Consider the following 18,149-nt stretch of genomic DNA (forward strand, 5'->3'; position numbering starts at 1 on the left):
TTATGTATCCGGTGGTAATACTGGAAAACAAAGTGCTTAGGGCCACGGCCAAGACTCATAAGTAGCTGTGTTCAAGAATGAACATACTTAACTAGGAGAATCAATAACACCATCCGAAATTCTAAGTTCCTAGAGAAGCCAATCATTCTGAACTTCAAAGAAAAAAGTGAGATGCCAAAACTGTTCAGAAGCAAAAAGCTACAAGTCCCGCTCATCTAATTAGAATTAATATTCATTGATATTTTGGAATTTATAGTATATTCTCTTCTTTTTATCCTATTTGATTTTCAGTTGCTTGGGGACAAGCAACAATTTAAGTTTGGTGTTGTGATGAGCGGATAATTTATACGCTTTTTGGCATTGTTTTTAGGTAGTTTTTAGTAAGTTCAAGCTACTTTTAGGGATGTTTTCATTAGTTTTTATGTTAAATTCACATTTCTGGACTTTACTATGAGTTTGTGTGTTTTTCTGTGATTTCAGGTAATTTCTGGCTGAAATTGAGGGACTTGAGCAAAACTCTGATAGGAGGCTGACAAAGGACTGCTGATGCTGTTGAAATCTAACCTCCCTACACTCGAAAAGGATTTTCTGGAGCTACAGAACTCCAAATGGCGCGCTCTCAACGGCGTTGGAAAGTACACATCCAGAGCTTTCCAGCAATATATAATAGTCCATACTTTATTCGGGAATTGATGACGTAAACTGGCGCTCAACGCCAGTTCCATGTTGCTGTCTGGAGTAAAACGCCAGAAACACGTCACGACCCGGAGTTGAACGCCCAAAACACGTTACAACTTGGCGTTCAACTCCAAAAGAAGCCTCAGCTCGTGGATAGATCAAGCTCAGCCCAAACACACACCAAGTGGGCCCCGGAAGTGGATTTATGCATCAATTACTTACTCATATAAACTCTAGTAGCTAGTCTAGTATAAATAGGATAATTTACTATTGCATTAGACATCTTTGGTCTCAGTTTTATTTTATTTTTCATCTGAGGAGACTATTGATCAAGTTTTGGGGGGCTGGCCATTCGGCCATGCCTGAACCTTTCACTTATGTATTTTCAACGGTGGAGTTTCTACACACCATAGATTAAGGGTGTGGAGCTCTGCTATACCTCAAATTTTAATGCAATTACTATTATTTTCTATCCAATTCGAATTATTCCTATTCTAAGATATTCGTTGCACTTCAACTTGATGAATGTGATGATCCGTGACACTCATTATCATTCTCACCTATGAACGCGCGTGATTGACAACCACTTCCGTTCTATCCTAAACCGGGTGCATATCTCTTGGATTCCTTAATCAGAATCTTCGTGGTATAAGCTAGAATTGATGGCGGCATTCATGGGAATCCGGAAAGTTTAACCTTGTCTGTGGTATTCCGAGTAGGATTCCGGAATTGAATGACTGTGACGAGTTTCAAACTCCTGAAGGCTGGGCGTTAGTGACAGACGCAAAAGAATCAAGGGATTCTATTCCAACCTGATTGAGAACCGACAAATGATTAGCCGTGCTGTGACAGAACATTTGGACCTTTTTCACTGAGAGGATGGGATGTAGCCATTGACAACGGTGATGCCCTACATACAGCTTGCCATGGAAAGGAGTAAGAAGGATTGGATGAAGCAGTAGGAAAGCAGAGATTCAGGAGGAGCACAGCATCTCCATACACCTATCTGAAATTCCCATCATGGAAATACATGAGTAACTTTATCTTTATTTTATGTTTATTTATTATTATTATTTGATTTTCCAAATTCCATAATTTATTTAAATCCGCCTGACTGAGATTTACAAGATGACCATAGCTTGCTTCATACCAACAATCTCTGTGGGATCGACCCTTACGTGAGTAAGGTTTATTACTTGGACGACCCAATACACTTGCTGGTTAGTTGAACGGAGTTGTGACCACACATAATAAAGAGCTATTATCTCGAATTAAATTTCATACAAGTACAAAGAGTACGAATCACAATTTCGTCCACCAGTGCGCAAGATGTGTTTGAAATTAATAAAGAATTTGCAATCATTATACACCTTTTAACCTATTAAAAACAACAGGGCAAAAAACCTGCAAACTTACCTTTCACATCCATCTGAAATAGTAGGTTCAAACTCAGGAGGAAGACTGAACACAATCCAAAATAATGTCAGATCACAAATATGAGTCATTTCCTTGACAGGTTGATTTCCGGATATCATAAGATCAACCTACAAAACAGCACACAAGAGACCATAGACGACTAAATTTTCAATACTATATATAAGCTATTTCTGTTAAAATATCCAATAGCATTCCATAATTGAAAACCACATACCTCTGTTTCAATGCGCTGTCTGCTAATTTTAGCAGCAAGAGCATCTTTCACGTTACCACATGCAGCACCTACTTTCAGATCTTCATCTAGAGTGAATTCAAATCTACCACCTATATATAATAAAACATCTCTCTTAAGCAGAGCTGGAAACCAAGTTCAAGCTTCATAAAAAAGCATACAGAAAAATGTTCACAGGGTATACAAAATGCAAATATCCTAAAAATTAAAGTATACCAAATCTAATGGCTCGAAGAACTCGTAAAGGGTCATCAAGAAAGGTGGCCTTGGGAGGTAAAGGAGTCACTATCCTTCCAGACTTAAGGTCTGAGATCCCTGCAAAGTGCCAAAGAGATTGTTACATGTGGAGATATAAAAAAGAAAAGTGTGGAGGGAAGAGGGGGAGGGAGGGTCAAGTAATTCTTATACTTGTTTTGGCAATAACATCAATTCTAACCTCTCTTCGTGAAATCTTCAACCGAACCAGTGTTGATGTTGTAGAATAAGTTGTCATGCACAACCAAACAGCTTTAGGAAACTATCATTTAAAATGTCCGAATAGGGACTCAAACCAACGTTCACAGAAAAAATGAAGGGCCATAGACCCAGATATATGCACACAAAGATACCTGTTAATTGTCAAATCCCTCATATATGCATCCTCTTCAGGTGTGCCAAAGCTTTGCTGTTAGACATGAAGAGAAACTTTATTTGGTTGAACTCGACTTGGTAATGGGGAGAATATACACAGGCACACATTGCAAAAGTAGATAATCAACATTTCATGTTGGCGTAAAATTAGCTTAAAAAACAAAGAGTATGCAAAACTTAGAGGAAAATCACTTTCATCAATAACAAGACAAGACATTGAAGTAATTCCAACTAGTAGGATTAGCATAACATGTTATACGATAATAAATCAAAAGAGAATAATATGAAATATACATATAACAAGAACATGTTATAACATACCTTAGAAGGAATGCGGCTATTCTCAGTATATTCTTCACTCATTAAGTTAACAAAATCAATCCACATATCAAACAAATGCATCCTTGTTGTCTCCAAATATTTCGACTCGTCAGGGTTGCTGCCAAAAAAAATGCCATTTAAGTTCTACATCGCTCCAAAGAATTCAATTTTCATGACTAAACAGAGTAACACTTGAGAAACATACAATAAAAATGTTTTAAAAAAAGCAATAAGAATGGGAAATTGGGAAGAACATACGACTCAATGAGGCAAACACCTTGAGCCTCTTCACCGATGGACAACAAGTACTCCCTCACCTTGTCAACAAACTCAGTGCCCATTATATTATCAAGAGCGATATCAATGTCATAGCAATCCTTCCCCAGGAGCTGCAAAACCAACCAAATTCAAACTCCTAACGGAAAAATTATAGGTAAAGAGCTATGTAGAGAGAAAAGAGCATAGGACCTTGTCGCGTACCCAGTCGCCGGCAACGCGGAGCTGAGTTTGGAGGTTAAAGTGGCAAAGAGTGGCGAGAAGCCTATTGAAGATTTTGCGCTCCATGTACCTGAAGAATGTGCTGAGTGGCAATCGACATTGGTGCGCAGGCGGAGTAAATTGGAAATGACGGCGTAGAGATGATTGTTGTTGTTGTTGTAATGTTATTGTTCTTTTTGGAAGCAGATAGTTAAGAGGAAGAGGAATAGTCGTAACAGTTGGTGTGCGTAAGAGTGAGAATCAAGTGAGGAAGAAATGGCTGGTTGCAGTTTTCAAAGTGAATTTCATGGAATCCTTATACGGTTTTGAATGCAGACACTTTGTATAACACACTGCTCAAAATTGTGACGCTTGCCCATTTCTGTCATGCTCTATGCTTGTATAACAAAAGTATAAGTGGTGAGTTCAATTCTTAGTTTATAGCGAAGGGTAATAAAGGGAAAACCGTAAAAACACAACATGAAATACAAGTGCTTGCAAAAACTATGATGGCATGAAACGTGCCTGTTAGAGATGTATAAAGGAGGTAAGAGTTTATAATTAGACAAGAAAAGAAAGGCCAAAATATCTATCCTATATTCTTATTCACATATTTCTTCATCCACAAGTATGAGGCAAATCTTCATCCAAATTGTGAGCTTCATACAACTTTGAAGCGGCAGCACAACCACAAGTCATGCGTGCATGAAGTGATTCCCAGTATCAGCTGCTGTCCACACAGCTAACTCTGGCTATGCTCCCTCCATCCAAGGCATCTCGGTGCATGGTATGGAACAGACAAATGAGCGTTCCAACATCACTCCAACTTTACACGCTTAGAGTTGGCTTTTCTTAACCAGTCAATGCATTCCTCACTAGTTCCAGAAGGATTGGCAAGTTGCCATGCCATTGATTTTTCTAGCTACAAGTGAAAATGGTATATTAGAACCTCAAATTTAGTAAGCATTCAGTGTGCATGACTGTGCGAGTAAAAATGCAGTAAATAGAATGACTTACCCACTCCTTAACCAGTGGTCCTCCTCCTTTAAGCTGTAAGACATTCATAACATCTTTGCCACTGATCAATGGCTTCACCTCCCAAACTTTGTTGAGGCCTGTTATCCACCAAAATACGTTAATAGTTACATAATGTGTGGGCTCCCAATCACTTAAAGTGGTAAAAGTTATAACTAAAATAAAGCCAAGCATAGATAGAACAAAGAAAAGAGATACAACTTCAAATGCTCAGCAAACTAGGATCACGAATATGAAGTAGAACAGGTAGATGCTGCAGTAAATTTTCAGTAAAAGCTATACACATCTTACACCTTCATTCTTCAAAGGATGCAAGCAATAGATACAGGCATCAATGCTACAAGTTAAACGACTAATACAGCTCACCTAGTTTTATTATAGCACTCTCCACTGTATTAAACAGATCTCTCCGTTTGTGCAATTGTAAGGATTCATCCTCAATGTTGTTAATGTCAATGGGATGTAATAATATGGATACCAATAGTGCAACTCTCCATAAATCTTTAAGCTCCCTCAAGAGAAAACCTAAATAAATCAAATATAAAATCTTGGTCATGTCAGATGCAATCCATAATGTAAAATAACTTTACAGTCACATCCTAGAGCAACAGATTTCCTTTCATTAAATTGAGGTAATCTATCAAGTAGCTTAAAACAAACTTGATTACTTAAAAAGCAAAGTGTAGATTGTGGCTTGAGCGAAGTGCAAATACTATATAGGAAACAATGATTAAAAATGAACAGAGGGGAGTGTCTATGGCTAAGTTCCACTAGGAAACCCAATAATTTAGATGAAAACCACAACATAGTAAAGCATAATAAAATTAGCATACAGCACAACTTACAAAACTAGCAAATTAAGTTAACTGAAGATTGAGAGCAACAAGAGCTAAGCTACCAGAAATAATAAGGAAGAACTGCCAATACTAAGGTAGCAGACCAAGATCAATTTACCTGTTAGAACCCGGACTCTAGAAGCAACAGAGACATCATCAATCAATCGTCTCATCCAACCAACATCATCAGATTGCAAACCCTCGTTAGATGCAAGACAAGGAATCAATGACAAGAATTTCTGTGATGCTCGGTGTAAATCAAGCACCTGGATTTTGAAACACAATTACAAACACATTAACCAATTGAAACATTAACCAGATTCTGAAAAACTGAAATAATTTATATTACAGATGTTAGAACTCTGTTATTCTGGGGTTTACTAAGGGTAAATGGTAACTGACCATTTCTGCATCCTTGGATTTTCGCTTGAGTGAGTCATGAATAATATAATTGACAACAGGAACCTATAATTCAAAATAATGTTATTGTCTTAAACCAGCATGTCATTGGAATACAAGAAAACTGACTAAAGAAACTGCATTACATAACAATATTAAAATGTTCCTCGTAAATAGATTTTGTGGATAAAATCAGCTTCAGTTTTCAATTGAGTATCAGGTAAAACTTGAGCTCAATATTACCAATCCTTGAAATGAGACAAATAGTCCCTCCCAAGATTGTCTAATAGCGTGGTTGTCATCTCTACTTGTGTCACGTGACAGTCTAACAAGATATAGATTGTGGTTTCTACATGTCTAATATGAAATATTTCCAAAACACAAACCAATGAAAAAAAGAGGAGAAGAACAAAGCAAGACACTAGATTTCTAATTTAGACACTTTGCTAGATGTATCGATTCAAAGCCCAAAAAAAATTACAAATTCGAAAATAGTATCACATAGAATGGACAAGACACATACCACCTTCGCTTTCTTTACTTGGTAAGTGGTATTTTTAAGTGGGAGAAACAAAGCAGCAAAAAGTGACAACCTCCTTTCTTCGTCCTAAGTAACACAGAAATCATTTATCATGACCAGATATAATCAAGCAAAAATAAATTGATAATGGAATGACAACAACTTATTGTGACAATATATGTGAAAATGGATTATGGTAAAAATGAAAAACTCATTACTCACTGTAAAGGTTGACTGTTTGAGTAAATGGAGAAGGTTCCATGCAGTATCCAAGTAAGCAATGCAAAGTCTGGATAAAGTGAAAGAATTAGCTGATCACCATTGCCAAGAAAGATGAACATTTTATCTTGTGCAAGAGTATAGTAAAAAACAAAATAGAGAGCCAAGAGGGGAAAATGTTACAAGTATAGGGTATAGCCATTTACATAGGGATGGAATAAAAGTGAGAAAAGTGTCTCTTCATAATTTGTTTAACTGCTACTGTAGTATTGCTAGTAAACCAAACAATTTTTTCTTATCCACAGGTTTTGTGGGCCTTGCCCTTGGGCAATTCATGTCATCTGTCAAGTTCAACTCATGTCTGATCTTGTATCAAAAGTTAAATGAATACTAGCGCCAATAAGAGACATATGTGTTTATGTATAAAATTGATGCATCTCCCATCCAACTTATGGATTTCACGTCTATTCCTTTTCATAAGATTTGGTTTTACAAACAACTCGAGATATTATATTTCACAAGGCTTTTATAACATGCAAGGTGATGAGGGAAAAAAAAGAAATGAACTTTATATATATATATGACTAGGATTGTGTGTGTGAGTGCAATAACAACACACGTCACAATGAGTATAATGATACTTCTTTCAAATTTGAAGTTCACAACAAATATATAAGGCTGCTAGTGGTGCACTAACCATTATTGTTTTTTATTCTTTCTTTTTTGGGTAAAAGTGGCAATAATATTCAGCTAACTCTATCTATGTGCGCAAGATGTGTTTGAAATTAATAAAGAATTTGCAATCATTATACACCTTTTAACCTATTAAAAACAACGGGGCAAAAAACCTGCAAACTTACCTTTCACATCCATCTGAAATAGTAGGTTCAAACTCAGGAGGAAGACTGAACACAATCCAAAATAATGTCAGATCACAAATATGAGTCATTGCCTTGACAGGTTGATTTCCGGATATCATAAGATCAACCTACAAAACAGCACACAAGAGACCATAGACGACTAAATTTTCAATAATATATATAAGCTATTTCCGTTAAAATATCCAATAGCATTCCATAATTGAAAACCACATACCTCTGTTCCAATGCGCTCTCTGCTGATTTTAGCAGCAAGAGCATCTTTCACATCACCACATGCAGCAGCTACTTTCAGATCTTCATCTAGAGTGAATTCAAATCTAGCACCTATATATAATAAAACATCTCTCTTAAGCAGAGCTGGAAACCAAGTTCAAGCTTCATATAAAACAATACAAAAAAATGTTCACAGGGTATACAAAATGCAAATATCTTAAAAATTAAAGTATACCAAATCTAATGGCTCGAAGAACTCGTAAAGGGTCATCAAGAAAGGTGGCCTTGGGAGGTAAAGGAGTCACTATCCTTCCAGACTTAAGGTCTGAGATCCCTGCAAAGTGCCAAAGAGATTGTTACATGTGGAGATATAAAAAATAAATGTGTGGAGGGAAGAGGGGGAGGGAGGGTCAAGTAATTTTTATACTTGTTTTGGCAATAAGATCAATTCTAACCTCTCTTCGTGAAATCTTCAACCGAACCAGTGTTGATGTTGTAGAATATGCTGTCATACACAACCAAACAGCTTTAGGGAACTATCATTTAAAATGTCCGAATAGGGACTCAAACCAACATTCATAGAAAAAATGATGGGCCGTAGACCCAGATATATGCACACAAAGATACCTGTTAATTGTCAAATCCCTTCTATATGCATCCTCTTCAGGTGTGCCAAAGCTTTGCTGTTAGACATGAAGAAAAACTTTATTTGGTTGAGAACTCGACTTGGTAATGGCGAGAATATACACAAGCACACATTGCAAAAGTAGATAATCAACATTTCATGTTGGCATAAAATTAGCTTAAAAAACAAGAGTGTGCAAAACATAGAGGAAAATCGCCTTCATCAATAACAAGACAAGACATTGGAGTGATTCCAACAAGTAGGAATAGCATAACATGTTATACGATAATAAATCAAAAGAGAATAATATGAAATATACATATAACAAGAACATGTTATAACATACCTTAGAAGGAATGCGGCTATTCTCAGTATATTCTTCACTCCTTAAGTTAACAAAATCAATCCACATATCAAACAAATGCATCCTTGCTGTCTCCAAATGTTTCGACTGGTCAGGGTTGCTGCAACAAAAAAATGCCATTTAAGTTCTACATTGCTCCAAAGAATTCAATTTTCATGACTAAACAGAGTAACACTTGAGAAACATACAATAAAAATGTTTTAAAAAAAGCAATAAGAATGGGAAATTGGGAAGAACATACGACTCAATGACGCAAACACCTTGAGCATCTTCACCGATGGACAACAAGTACTCCCTCACCTTGTCGACAAACTCAGTGCCCATCATATTATCAAGAGCGATATCAATGTCATAGCAATCCTTCCCCAGGAGCTGCAAAACCAACCAAATTCAAACTCCAAACGGAAAAATTACAGGTAAAGAGCTATGTAGAGAGAGAAGAGCGAGGGACCTTGTCGCGTACCCAGCCGCCGGCGACGCGGAGCTGAGTTTGGAGGTTAAAGTGGCGGAATGTGGCGAGAAGCCTATCGAAGATTCTGCGCTCAATGTCCGAAAGTTCGATTTTGTCTCTCACCTGAAGAATGTGCTGAGTGGCAATTGACATTGGTGCGCAGGCGGAGTAAATTGGAAACGACGGCGTAGAGATGGTGGTGGTTGTTGTGGTTGTTGTTGTTATTGTTCTTGTTCTTGTTGGAAGGGGATAATTAAAAAGAGGAAGAGGAATAGTCGTAACAATTGGTGGGCGTAAGAGTGAGAATCTAGTGAGGAAGAAATGGCTGGTTGCAATTTTCAAAGTGAATTTCATGGAATCCTTATACGGTTTTGAATGCAGACGCTTTATATAACACACTGCTCAAAATTGCGGCGCTTGCCCATTTCCCTCATGCTCTATGCTTGTATAACAAAAGTATAAGTGGTAAGTTCAATTCTTAGTTTATAGAGAAGGGTAATAAAGGGAAAACCGTAAAAACACAACATGAAATACAAGTGCTTACAAAAACTATGATGGCATGAAACATGCCTGTTAGAGATTATTTGAGAAAGTGTATAAAGGAGGTAAGAGTTTATAATTAGACAAGAAAAGAAAGGCCAAAATATCTATCCTATATTCCTATTCACATATTTCTTCATCCACAAGTATGAGGCAAATCTTCATCCAAATTGTGAGCTTCATACAACTTTGAAGCGGCAGCACAACCACAAGTCATGTGTGCATGAAGTGATTCCCAGTAATCAAGGTTTTGAAAACCGGACCGGTCATCAAACCGCTTTAATCACTGGTTCACTGGTTCATTGGTCCAACCGGTCCAACTGGTGGTTCAACTGGAAAAACCGTTTTAGAATAAAATAATTAAGGGTACTCCAAGAACTCCTATTAGATGCAACAACATTCAACATTATCACATATTCTCACACACACATACAAAGCCTTAACTCAAAGAACAACCACAGCAAGTGACTTGGAAAGAAAATGTAAACACCGAAACAATCACAAGCATACAGAACATCTGAATATTATTATAGCAAATATAATAATAAAATATCTCTTCTAATGCGTCTCCAAAAATATCCCAAATCAAGAAAACTACATAATCTAATCTGATCCACTTGATTCAAAAAGCTACATATATTAGAACAATTAAGAATCAACTAAGAGAAAAAGAATATGAAGGCCTGGTTGATTTGATTCAATTGCCTGAGATGAAGAATCAAACAGGGCTGAGAAGCTGAGAGTTTAAATGTTAAACCTCAATATTCAAATAACATGACTCCATTATTGTTATTATTACACCTTTCTAATGTCACAAACTCAATATATATTATAGTCCGTTGACACTTGTGTATTCACAACTTGGCCTCATCATTCTGATTCATACCTTAAGTAGAAGAAAAAGTCCCAATCAGCTTTCATTACAATTTTATCCAGAGAGTTGGGGTTTTGGTTCGGAGTTCATGCCAATGATAATGACGAGAGGGATGAATCTGTGAATTAGTAACATAGGCAGTGCAAATTTTTACAAAGTTCATCACAATGATTAACAACAACAAAAAGCACTGAAGGAACACTCAGTAATATAGGCAGTGCAAATTTTAACAAAGCTCATCACAATGATTAACAACAACAAAAAGCACTGAAAGAACAGTGAATCAGTAACATAGGCAGTGCAAATTTAAAATTTAAAAGATATCAATTTAAAATTTATCATCAAATACAATCAGTGAGCAAAGCCAATCAATCAAGCACTGACTGAGCATTCTGTTCTGATTCTATGACTGGGAAGCAACAAATTCAGCAACAAGCAACAAATTTAGCAAATCCTAGTAAAGTCCCGATTTACAGCAAAAAGGCAAATTTATTGATTACCAATTCAGCAACATGCAGAAATATAGGGAGAAGGGAAATCTGGAAAAGAGCGAACACTAAACCAAAACATTAACCAATAATCACAAGGCACTAAACCTTCACCCAGCAATTACAAACAAAGCCAGCAATTACAAACATTAGCACATTATAAAACATTCCAAAACACTAAACCTTCACCCAGCAAAACCAGCAACTACAAACAAAGCCATCAGTAAATTTGAACAAAACCATAATCAGAATTCAGAAAAATCAATGTCTAATCTTATTTATAAGAATATTCAGAAAGGATGGATACTCACAAATTTAGCATGATTTTGAAGTAGAACAAGGATGAGGGCAGATGAAATCAGTGGTAACATGATGGCAAGGCACGACAGAGGCAGCAACAGAGGTAGCAGCACTGGCGGCCGTCTTCGAGCTCAAACACGGCGGAAGCAGCAAAGGCTTCACCCTTCGCGCGCCTCCTCCCACGACCTCCACCCCTTCTTTCCCCTTTGCAGCGGGACGCGACGGCAGAGGAGAGTGGAGCATATGCGATGCGACGGCAGAGACGAGCTGCGACGACGCTGAAACAGTAGGGACGACGGTTGGACCAGATTCGACGGCGGCGGTGACACAGCTTGAAGAGGAGAGTGATGGAGGCTAGGGTTTGAGCTGACGAAGACCAGCGAGGCAGCGAATGACGGCGAGCTCGAGGAAGACGCACCGATTTCCGAGTGAGGGATAAGCGCGGAGGATCGGACGAAAACACGGTGGTGCTTGACTGCAACGAACGGCGGCGCTGAGCCCTGTGGCGGTGGGGGATCTAGGGTTGTGTTTTGGGGAGAAAGATTGAAGAATGGCTCAACGGGAAGATGCTAAGGAGACCTGGCCATTTCATTTTCTAACAGAACAGAAAACGGCGCCGTTTTCAAAACCGGCCGGGTCCCGGTTCGGTCCGACCGACCGGTTCTCGGCCGGTTCAGCAGTTTGAAAATGGTTTTGATTCTGGCGGTTTTTTATGTTGAACCAAACCGTAAAAAAAATCGGTTCACGGTTAAATCGGTCGGACCGGTTAGTCTGGTCCGGTCCGGTTTTCAAAACCTTGGAGTAGAGTGATTCACGAATTGGTAGGGGGGTTGTTGGGGGAAGGGGTGAGGGTGTAAACGGTAAACGCATTAACGCAACGTTGGGTTTTTTTTTTCTCAAAAAAATCAAAACAGCGTCGTTTATCAAGAACCGGCGGGTTATCGGTCTGGGCGTCTGGCCCAACCGACCGGTTCCCGACCGGTTCGGCGATTTGACAGCGATTTTTCAAGAGACGGTTATTAGAGGCAGACTGGACCATTTTTATTGCCGGTTCCAGTTGACCGATTCAACCGGTCGGGGCGGTCTGGTTTTCAGAACATTAAATTCTAACTATTATTTAGAATCCCTCTAGGGAGCCAATGGAGTATACTATTTGTACGATGTGTACAATAGACTGTTTATTTGGTCCAATATGAGTTAAAAAATGAACATCCAGGTAAAATACTACTAATTTCTCAAACACAGTACTCCTATACTATTCAGAATAACCATCCGGATACCAGGGATAATAAACATCTAACATCCTACTGAATCGAACATCTCTAAACCCCCATTGTATACATTGTACATATACTCCATTGGCTCCCTATACTTCCTTTTTTTATTATTGTAAAAGAGGCAATTACAAATTTAACATTTTAACTAGTATAAATGGATAAATAAGTTAATCTATCAAATCGTTGATTTTTTTTTAAATTAGGAGTGAGATTTATCAATAAGTCACGAGTTCGAGTTTTTCTATTGATATATTAGCAAATTATTTTTTATAGAGATCACTTAATCTAATTATTTGATTGTTGAGGGGTCGATTTAACAAGTTATTTGAATGATTAGTAATTATTTAAGAATCATTAAATAATAAAAAATCTTCAAAACTAAAAAAAAAGGAGAAATAAAAAATTGCTTTATCCAAACAAATAATAAAAAAAATAATATTTATTCTAAAAATAAAAATTAAATTATTTAACATTTTTATTATATTTTAATATTTAACACTAAATACAAGACTAAAATATAACTATTTTAAAAATATTATAATTAGTAAGATAGAGAAAATCGAAATTTTACGTAAAATAAAAAAAGTAAATTAAGTATGTAAAACATAAAATTTTAACAAAATTTAAATCGTAAAATCGTCAAATCTAGTATAAATTTTATAAAATTGATTGATTAATTTAAAATCGTAATATCAAAAAATTTTAAAAATTAAATTGAGATTCTAGTTACTATCATAATTGGATAATTTTGGCCTACACTTTATTTATTTATATAATTTGTCGTATAAATAATATATTTTAATTTAGGTAAATATAATTGATCTAAAATTTTAGAAAGAATAAATTATATTTTATAAATTGAATCTTAACAAATTATATTTTTAAACATTTAAAAAATAATTCATCCAAAATTAAAATTATAAAATTTTACCGAATGATTAGCCATTAAAACATACCCAATAAAAAAAATCAAAAAGTCATACTAATAAACGATTTTTGTTCATAGATGAGCGACAAAGAAAAAAAAGGTTTGGAAATCCCTAGACCTTTGATGAATGGAGCTGAAAACTTGAAAATATCAAAATAATAAGAGTAGCTGATCCACTTGCAAGAGAAATTTAGAGAACCATAGAAGGTTTTTTTTTTCTTTCCCCTTTCACGGTAATCTCTCAGTCTCTTGTTCTGTTCTTCTCGCACTATGTCTCTTCCTTTTTTTTTCGTCTCTTATTTTTGTCCCTAAAACCCATGCTATATATGCTGATTTTGATTCAAAAATTTTTTTTTTATTATTTTAAAAAATATCACACCAATGTTTCTTCTTTTGTTATTGCTGCAAAATTTTCAGGGCTTTTGGGTTTGTGGGTTCTGTTTAATTTCATGGGATTCTTTGCTTTTGTGACATTATTTATTTCTTAGTTATACTTTTTAATTTTCTTTCATCCTTATGTATATAATTTGTTGTGAGCATATAATTAGTTAGCTGTATTACTTGCTAATTGCTTGCTTTTAGTTGTGATTGAACATTTGTCAATGTGTTCTTGTTGGTTGATTTACCTGTTAGTATCAAACTTTTGGAGATTTTATTCATATTTCTTCGTTTTGATGGCACCCTTTATTTGTTTTCAGTGATTTTCTACCTACCATGAAGAGGACAATGCCATGGAGTGATGATGATGATGACTCCTCGGGTGACGAGTCGCCGGCTTCGCATTCCGACTCTGACAATGATAATGAAGCCAGTGGGAAGAAATCAAAAGGTATTTGATTGAATGAATTGGTGACATGTATGATGAAGTTCTGATCTTATGAAAAGTTCTTGATTGAATGATAGGTGCAGATTGTATCTAGTCTGAATCTATGTGTCACACTGTGACTCCCTTCATTTCAAACTAAAAGGTCGATTTGAATGAATGATAGGTGCAGATTGTACAAATTGCATACTAGAAAAATTAAAACGACTTGTCAATATGAAATGGAGGGAGTAGATTCTGAAGAGTATCCTAGTTGTGTTGAAAGATGAATGTGGCAATGCACATAGATGGTTGTTATGATTATGTACAAAAACTGTGTTTCGAGCTGTGTGACGGTTGTAAATATCCCAACATATATATTATTCACAATGTATCTCATGGTTTTATTCTCTATATTTGCTTCAACTCTAGCGTGTGTATCAACTTCCATTCTAGTTGTGAAACCTTGATATGGTTCTTTCAGGTTTTGTTTTGAATATTTCCGAGCACAAAAACAAAAAATGGAACATTCCTTGATGATCATATCGTTGTTGGCAACTGATAGAGTAGAATTTCTAAGGGTATTTTCTAACCAAACATACCCTAAAGTTGAGAGATGGTTGAGAGACAATTTATGGAAGAGAGGTTGCACAATTTGATGATGCTGCATTGTCAGATAGGTTGTTTCTTGTTAATGTGGATAGTGATTAATAATCCAGTGATAATGTTGAGGATAATTGCATACCAAGCAATTACTGATGATTATATAATTATGGTCTTCCAGAGGATGTTACGTTACCTAATGTTGTGATCCATGTCATGAAATGTTACATTACCTAATGACAACATAACTTAGAAGAATTGATTGAGATCTATACATGCATAAAAAGGATTGACAAATGTGAGTATACAATCAACTAAGACAAATGTGATTCCAGTTATGGTTTCTTTAGCTTCTAGAATAACAGATATTTGGGCAAATTATGACGACCTTCACTCAGGTTTGGCGAAATTCATCGTGATTCTCATCTATTTGTCTAGGTGACATTGACCTTTCTGAGGTTACTGTCTTGTTTATAGAGTCTTAGTATCATATTATAAAAAATACGAAAGTATCAAGTGTATTACTACTCAAATCTATGGATAGGTGATTTTAGAAAGAAGTTGGATTTCACGAAACCTGGGGAGAGGCCGGTATAATTCGTCCTAGATATTTTCGATTGAACTTAAATGAGAAACATTGGGATCTTTAGCACGATTGGTGAGTGTTGTTGGTTCATGAAGTTCCTAGTTTCCATAACCAATATTATTATTATTGCTTCATACTTGGTGCTTTTAAAAAGTTGACATATTGAAATTTGCTCACTATTTCGATTGCAATATGATTTTTCTGTACATGTCTGCAGGAAAATCTGGGAAGCAGAAAAGTGCTGCAATTGACTTTGAAGCTCTGAGGCGGCATGGATATAAAGGTGGGCCGTCGGTATTGAGGGTACCCCCGCTGAAAGAAGGCGACACAAAGCAGGATTGGTCTTGGTCCACTGGAAGAGACAAGCGTGACAACAAGGAAACTGAAGAATCGTACGAACAGCGACAGAAAACAAGAGAGGCTATATCGACTGGAGAGCAGCTGGCGACTGTTCAGACTCGGAACGATAAGAAGAATCTTTCATTCTCTCAGAAGGAAAAGAGGAAAAGAGAACTTGGTCAGGCAAGTAGAGGGAAAAGTTATGTTGAAGAAGAGAAGAGGTTGTTGAGGGAAAGTGGTATATATTCTGGTTTTGATTCTTGATTTGCTAGGGTAGAATCCACTTCATCATGTAGAAAAAAGTTCACTATCATCTGTGGTTTTGTTGTAATGAAAAAGATTTGTTAGTAACTTGAAAGTGTGAAACATCAAACATATGAATTAGAGGGATGTTTTTAATAGATTAAAGCAGCGAGACACCAAGTATAAGGCTTTACCTATTGAAAGTGAAAGGAAATTGCAAGGTAAGTTTGCAATCGGTTAAAAGTTTTCTTTAATGTGACTCAGATGTTTTCACGAGATGTAGTTCATGGTATGATGGGTGTGTGGCGTCTTCTTAGATCCCATGTAAGATGATTTTCAATAAATATGTTTTTGAACAAATTTATGGGAATGAAGAATATATAGTTGAAGTTGAAAAGATTCGTAAATTGTGCGCTAATTTGGTTGATGAGTATCAACATAAGACTGATGCAAGTGGAAATAACGATGATAACTTTTCTAAACAATCTGATTTGTCACGTGGGGAAAACCAATTTGAGAAAGTTGATATGTTTTAGTGATGAACATGAATAGAACTAGAATTTCTATTGGTAGAACTGAGTTGGATAATTACTTAGAAGCATAGGTGGAGCTTAATTCAGACAAGAGGGGACATTTTTTATAAAAGAATTAGTAGCACTTTTTTAAAAGATAAAAAATAGTTTAATTGGCTTAAATATTTTATTATGACTTAAAGTATTCAATAAATTCAATAAGCAACAATATCTCTATCTTTAAGTTCAAATATAAAAAATTAGATATTTTTTATTTATTTAATTTAATATTATTTTATATTTTACTGTTTATTTAATTTAATTTTTTATATGATAAAAAATAATAGAATATTCAATAAGTATTAATATTATTGTATTTGTATAAATTGATAAAAAAATTTAATAATATAAATTTTAATATTTGTTCTTCTAACTTTTTCTTTACATATTTTACAGGATATATATTCAAATTTTTATATAAAATAATAATGAAAAATCAAAGAATTGATGCATATTTTAAGAGGAAGGCTAATATTTAAGAAGGAGAACATATAACTTTTACAATATCAACATATGTAGATAGTTCTTCTACTTTAATGAATTACGAAGAAAGTGAGATACAACCTTCAAAAGTTTAAAAAGTTATATCTAATGAGTTTGACCTTAATTTTTTGGAACAAAACACTGGAAAACGGCTTTAAATTTGGCAATATTATCTAAACCAGAGAGATGAGATTAGACGAGTTTATCTTGAATGAAGTTCATATCAAAAGCATCTTGACAATTATTCTCTATCTGACCCCAGAAAATTTTGTTTCATGTTTTGCCACTTAATTAGAAAAGCCTCCTTTGCCATTAAAGCTAAATGGATACAAATACCCAATTCTCCAAACAAGGGATTTGTTAGCTATTCCAATTTGTTTCTGAGTGTGTTTTTAGCATAAGTACTAGGTTGGTGAGTCCTTATCGGAATAGGTTGCATCCAAAAACTGTTGAAGCTTTAATGTGCTCTCAAAATTGGTTATTGGCAGATGGAAGAAAAAGGTAACATTTCCTAATTTTTACTTCTATTTATATTAATATGTTTGTTTGTTGTTTGTCACATTTTGCATTGTTTGTAGGTGGGAACATAATTAGCACAAATGATTATGCTAAATTTGGTGAATATTTTGCTCTCCTGATATTGGAGATACACCACTTCATTCACTTGGTATAATTCTATAAGCATTTTTCTTTATCCTTCTAAATACATTTGATTATTTTACATGTTAATTTGTGTATTTTTTTTAATAATTGCAGATGCAATTGAAGGTGTTCAAGGACAATCAATGTTCTAACT

The 18,149-nt window shown here is 35.5% G+C and overlaps 3 protein-coding genes across 23 annotated transcripts; 1 reads left to right on the top strand and 2 right to left on the bottom strand.

Moving 5' to 3' along the window:
- Positions 1-1,926: 1,926 nt before the first annotated feature.
- Positions 1,927-4,001, bottom strand: LOC112737128 (CCA tRNA nucleotidyltransferase, mitochondrial-like). Its single transcript, XM_072214943.1, has 8 exons — positions 3,767-4,001; positions 3,557-3,687; positions 3,299-3,416; positions 2,956-3,011; positions 2,784-2,854; positions 2,564-2,662; positions 2,330-2,439; positions 1,927-2,222 (listed from the first exon to the last, which is right to left on the bottom strand). Exons 1-8 carry the CDS (start codon positions 3,860-3,862, stop codon positions 2,091-2,093), a joined length of 813 nt encoding a protein of 270 aa, XP_072071044.1. The 5' UTR covers positions 3,863-4,001; the 3' UTR covers positions 1,927-2,090.
- A 153-nt stretch (positions 4,002-4,154) lies between these two features.
- LOC112737089 (tRNA nucleotidyltransferase cca2) lies at positions 4,155-12,112 on the bottom strand. 21 transcript variants are annotated; one of them, XM_025786853.3, is made up of 17 exons: positions 11,532-12,112; positions 10,745-10,850; positions 9,319-9,760; positions 9,109-9,239; positions 8,850-8,967; positions 8,506-8,561; positions 8,334-8,383; positions 8,114-8,212; positions 7,880-7,989; positions 7,645-7,772; positions 6,788-6,854; positions 6,569-6,652; positions 6,049-6,111; positions 5,765-5,912; positions 5,177-5,335; positions 4,793-4,890; positions 4,155-4,697 (listed from the first exon to the last, which is right to left on the bottom strand). In XM_025786853.3, exons 3-17 carry the CDS (start codon positions 9,670-9,672, stop codon positions 4,593-4,595), a joined length of 1,770 nt encoding a protein of 589 aa, XP_025642638.1. In that variant the 5' UTR covers positions 9,673-9,760; positions 10,745-10,850; positions 11,532-12,112; the 3' UTR covers positions 4,155-4,592. The 21 variants fall into 21 exon arrangements, with proteins under 21 accessions (XP_025642638.1, XP_025642654.1, XP_025642629.1 ...); XM_025786869.3 differs by having other exon boundaries at positions 9,319-9,755; positions 11,532-12,108; XM_025786844.3 differs by having other exon boundaries at positions 9,319-10,190; positions 11,532-12,101.
- Positions 12,113-13,749: 1,637 nt separating this feature from the next.
- Positions 13,750-16,541, top strand: LOC112737138 (uncharacterized). Its single transcript, XM_025786912.3, has 3 exons — positions 13,750-13,958; positions 14,424-14,554; positions 15,934-16,541. Exons 2-3 carry the CDS (start codon positions 14,440-14,442, stop codon positions 16,317-16,319), a joined length of 501 nt encoding a protein of 166 aa, XP_025642697.1. The 5' UTR covers positions 13,750-13,958; positions 14,424-14,439; the 3' UTR covers positions 16,320-16,541.
- Positions 16,542-18,149: the final 1,608 nt, after the last annotated feature.

The sequence above is a fragment of the Arachis hypogaea genome, chromosome 2 (genome assembly GCF_003086295.3).
Source record: "Arachis hypogaea cultivar Tifrunner chromosome 2, arahy.Tifrunner.gnm2.J5K5, whole genome shotgun sequence".
NCBI classification, from domain to species: domain Eukaryota; kingdom Viridiplantae; phylum Streptophyta; class Magnoliopsida; order Fabales; family Fabaceae; genus Arachis; species Arachis hypogaea.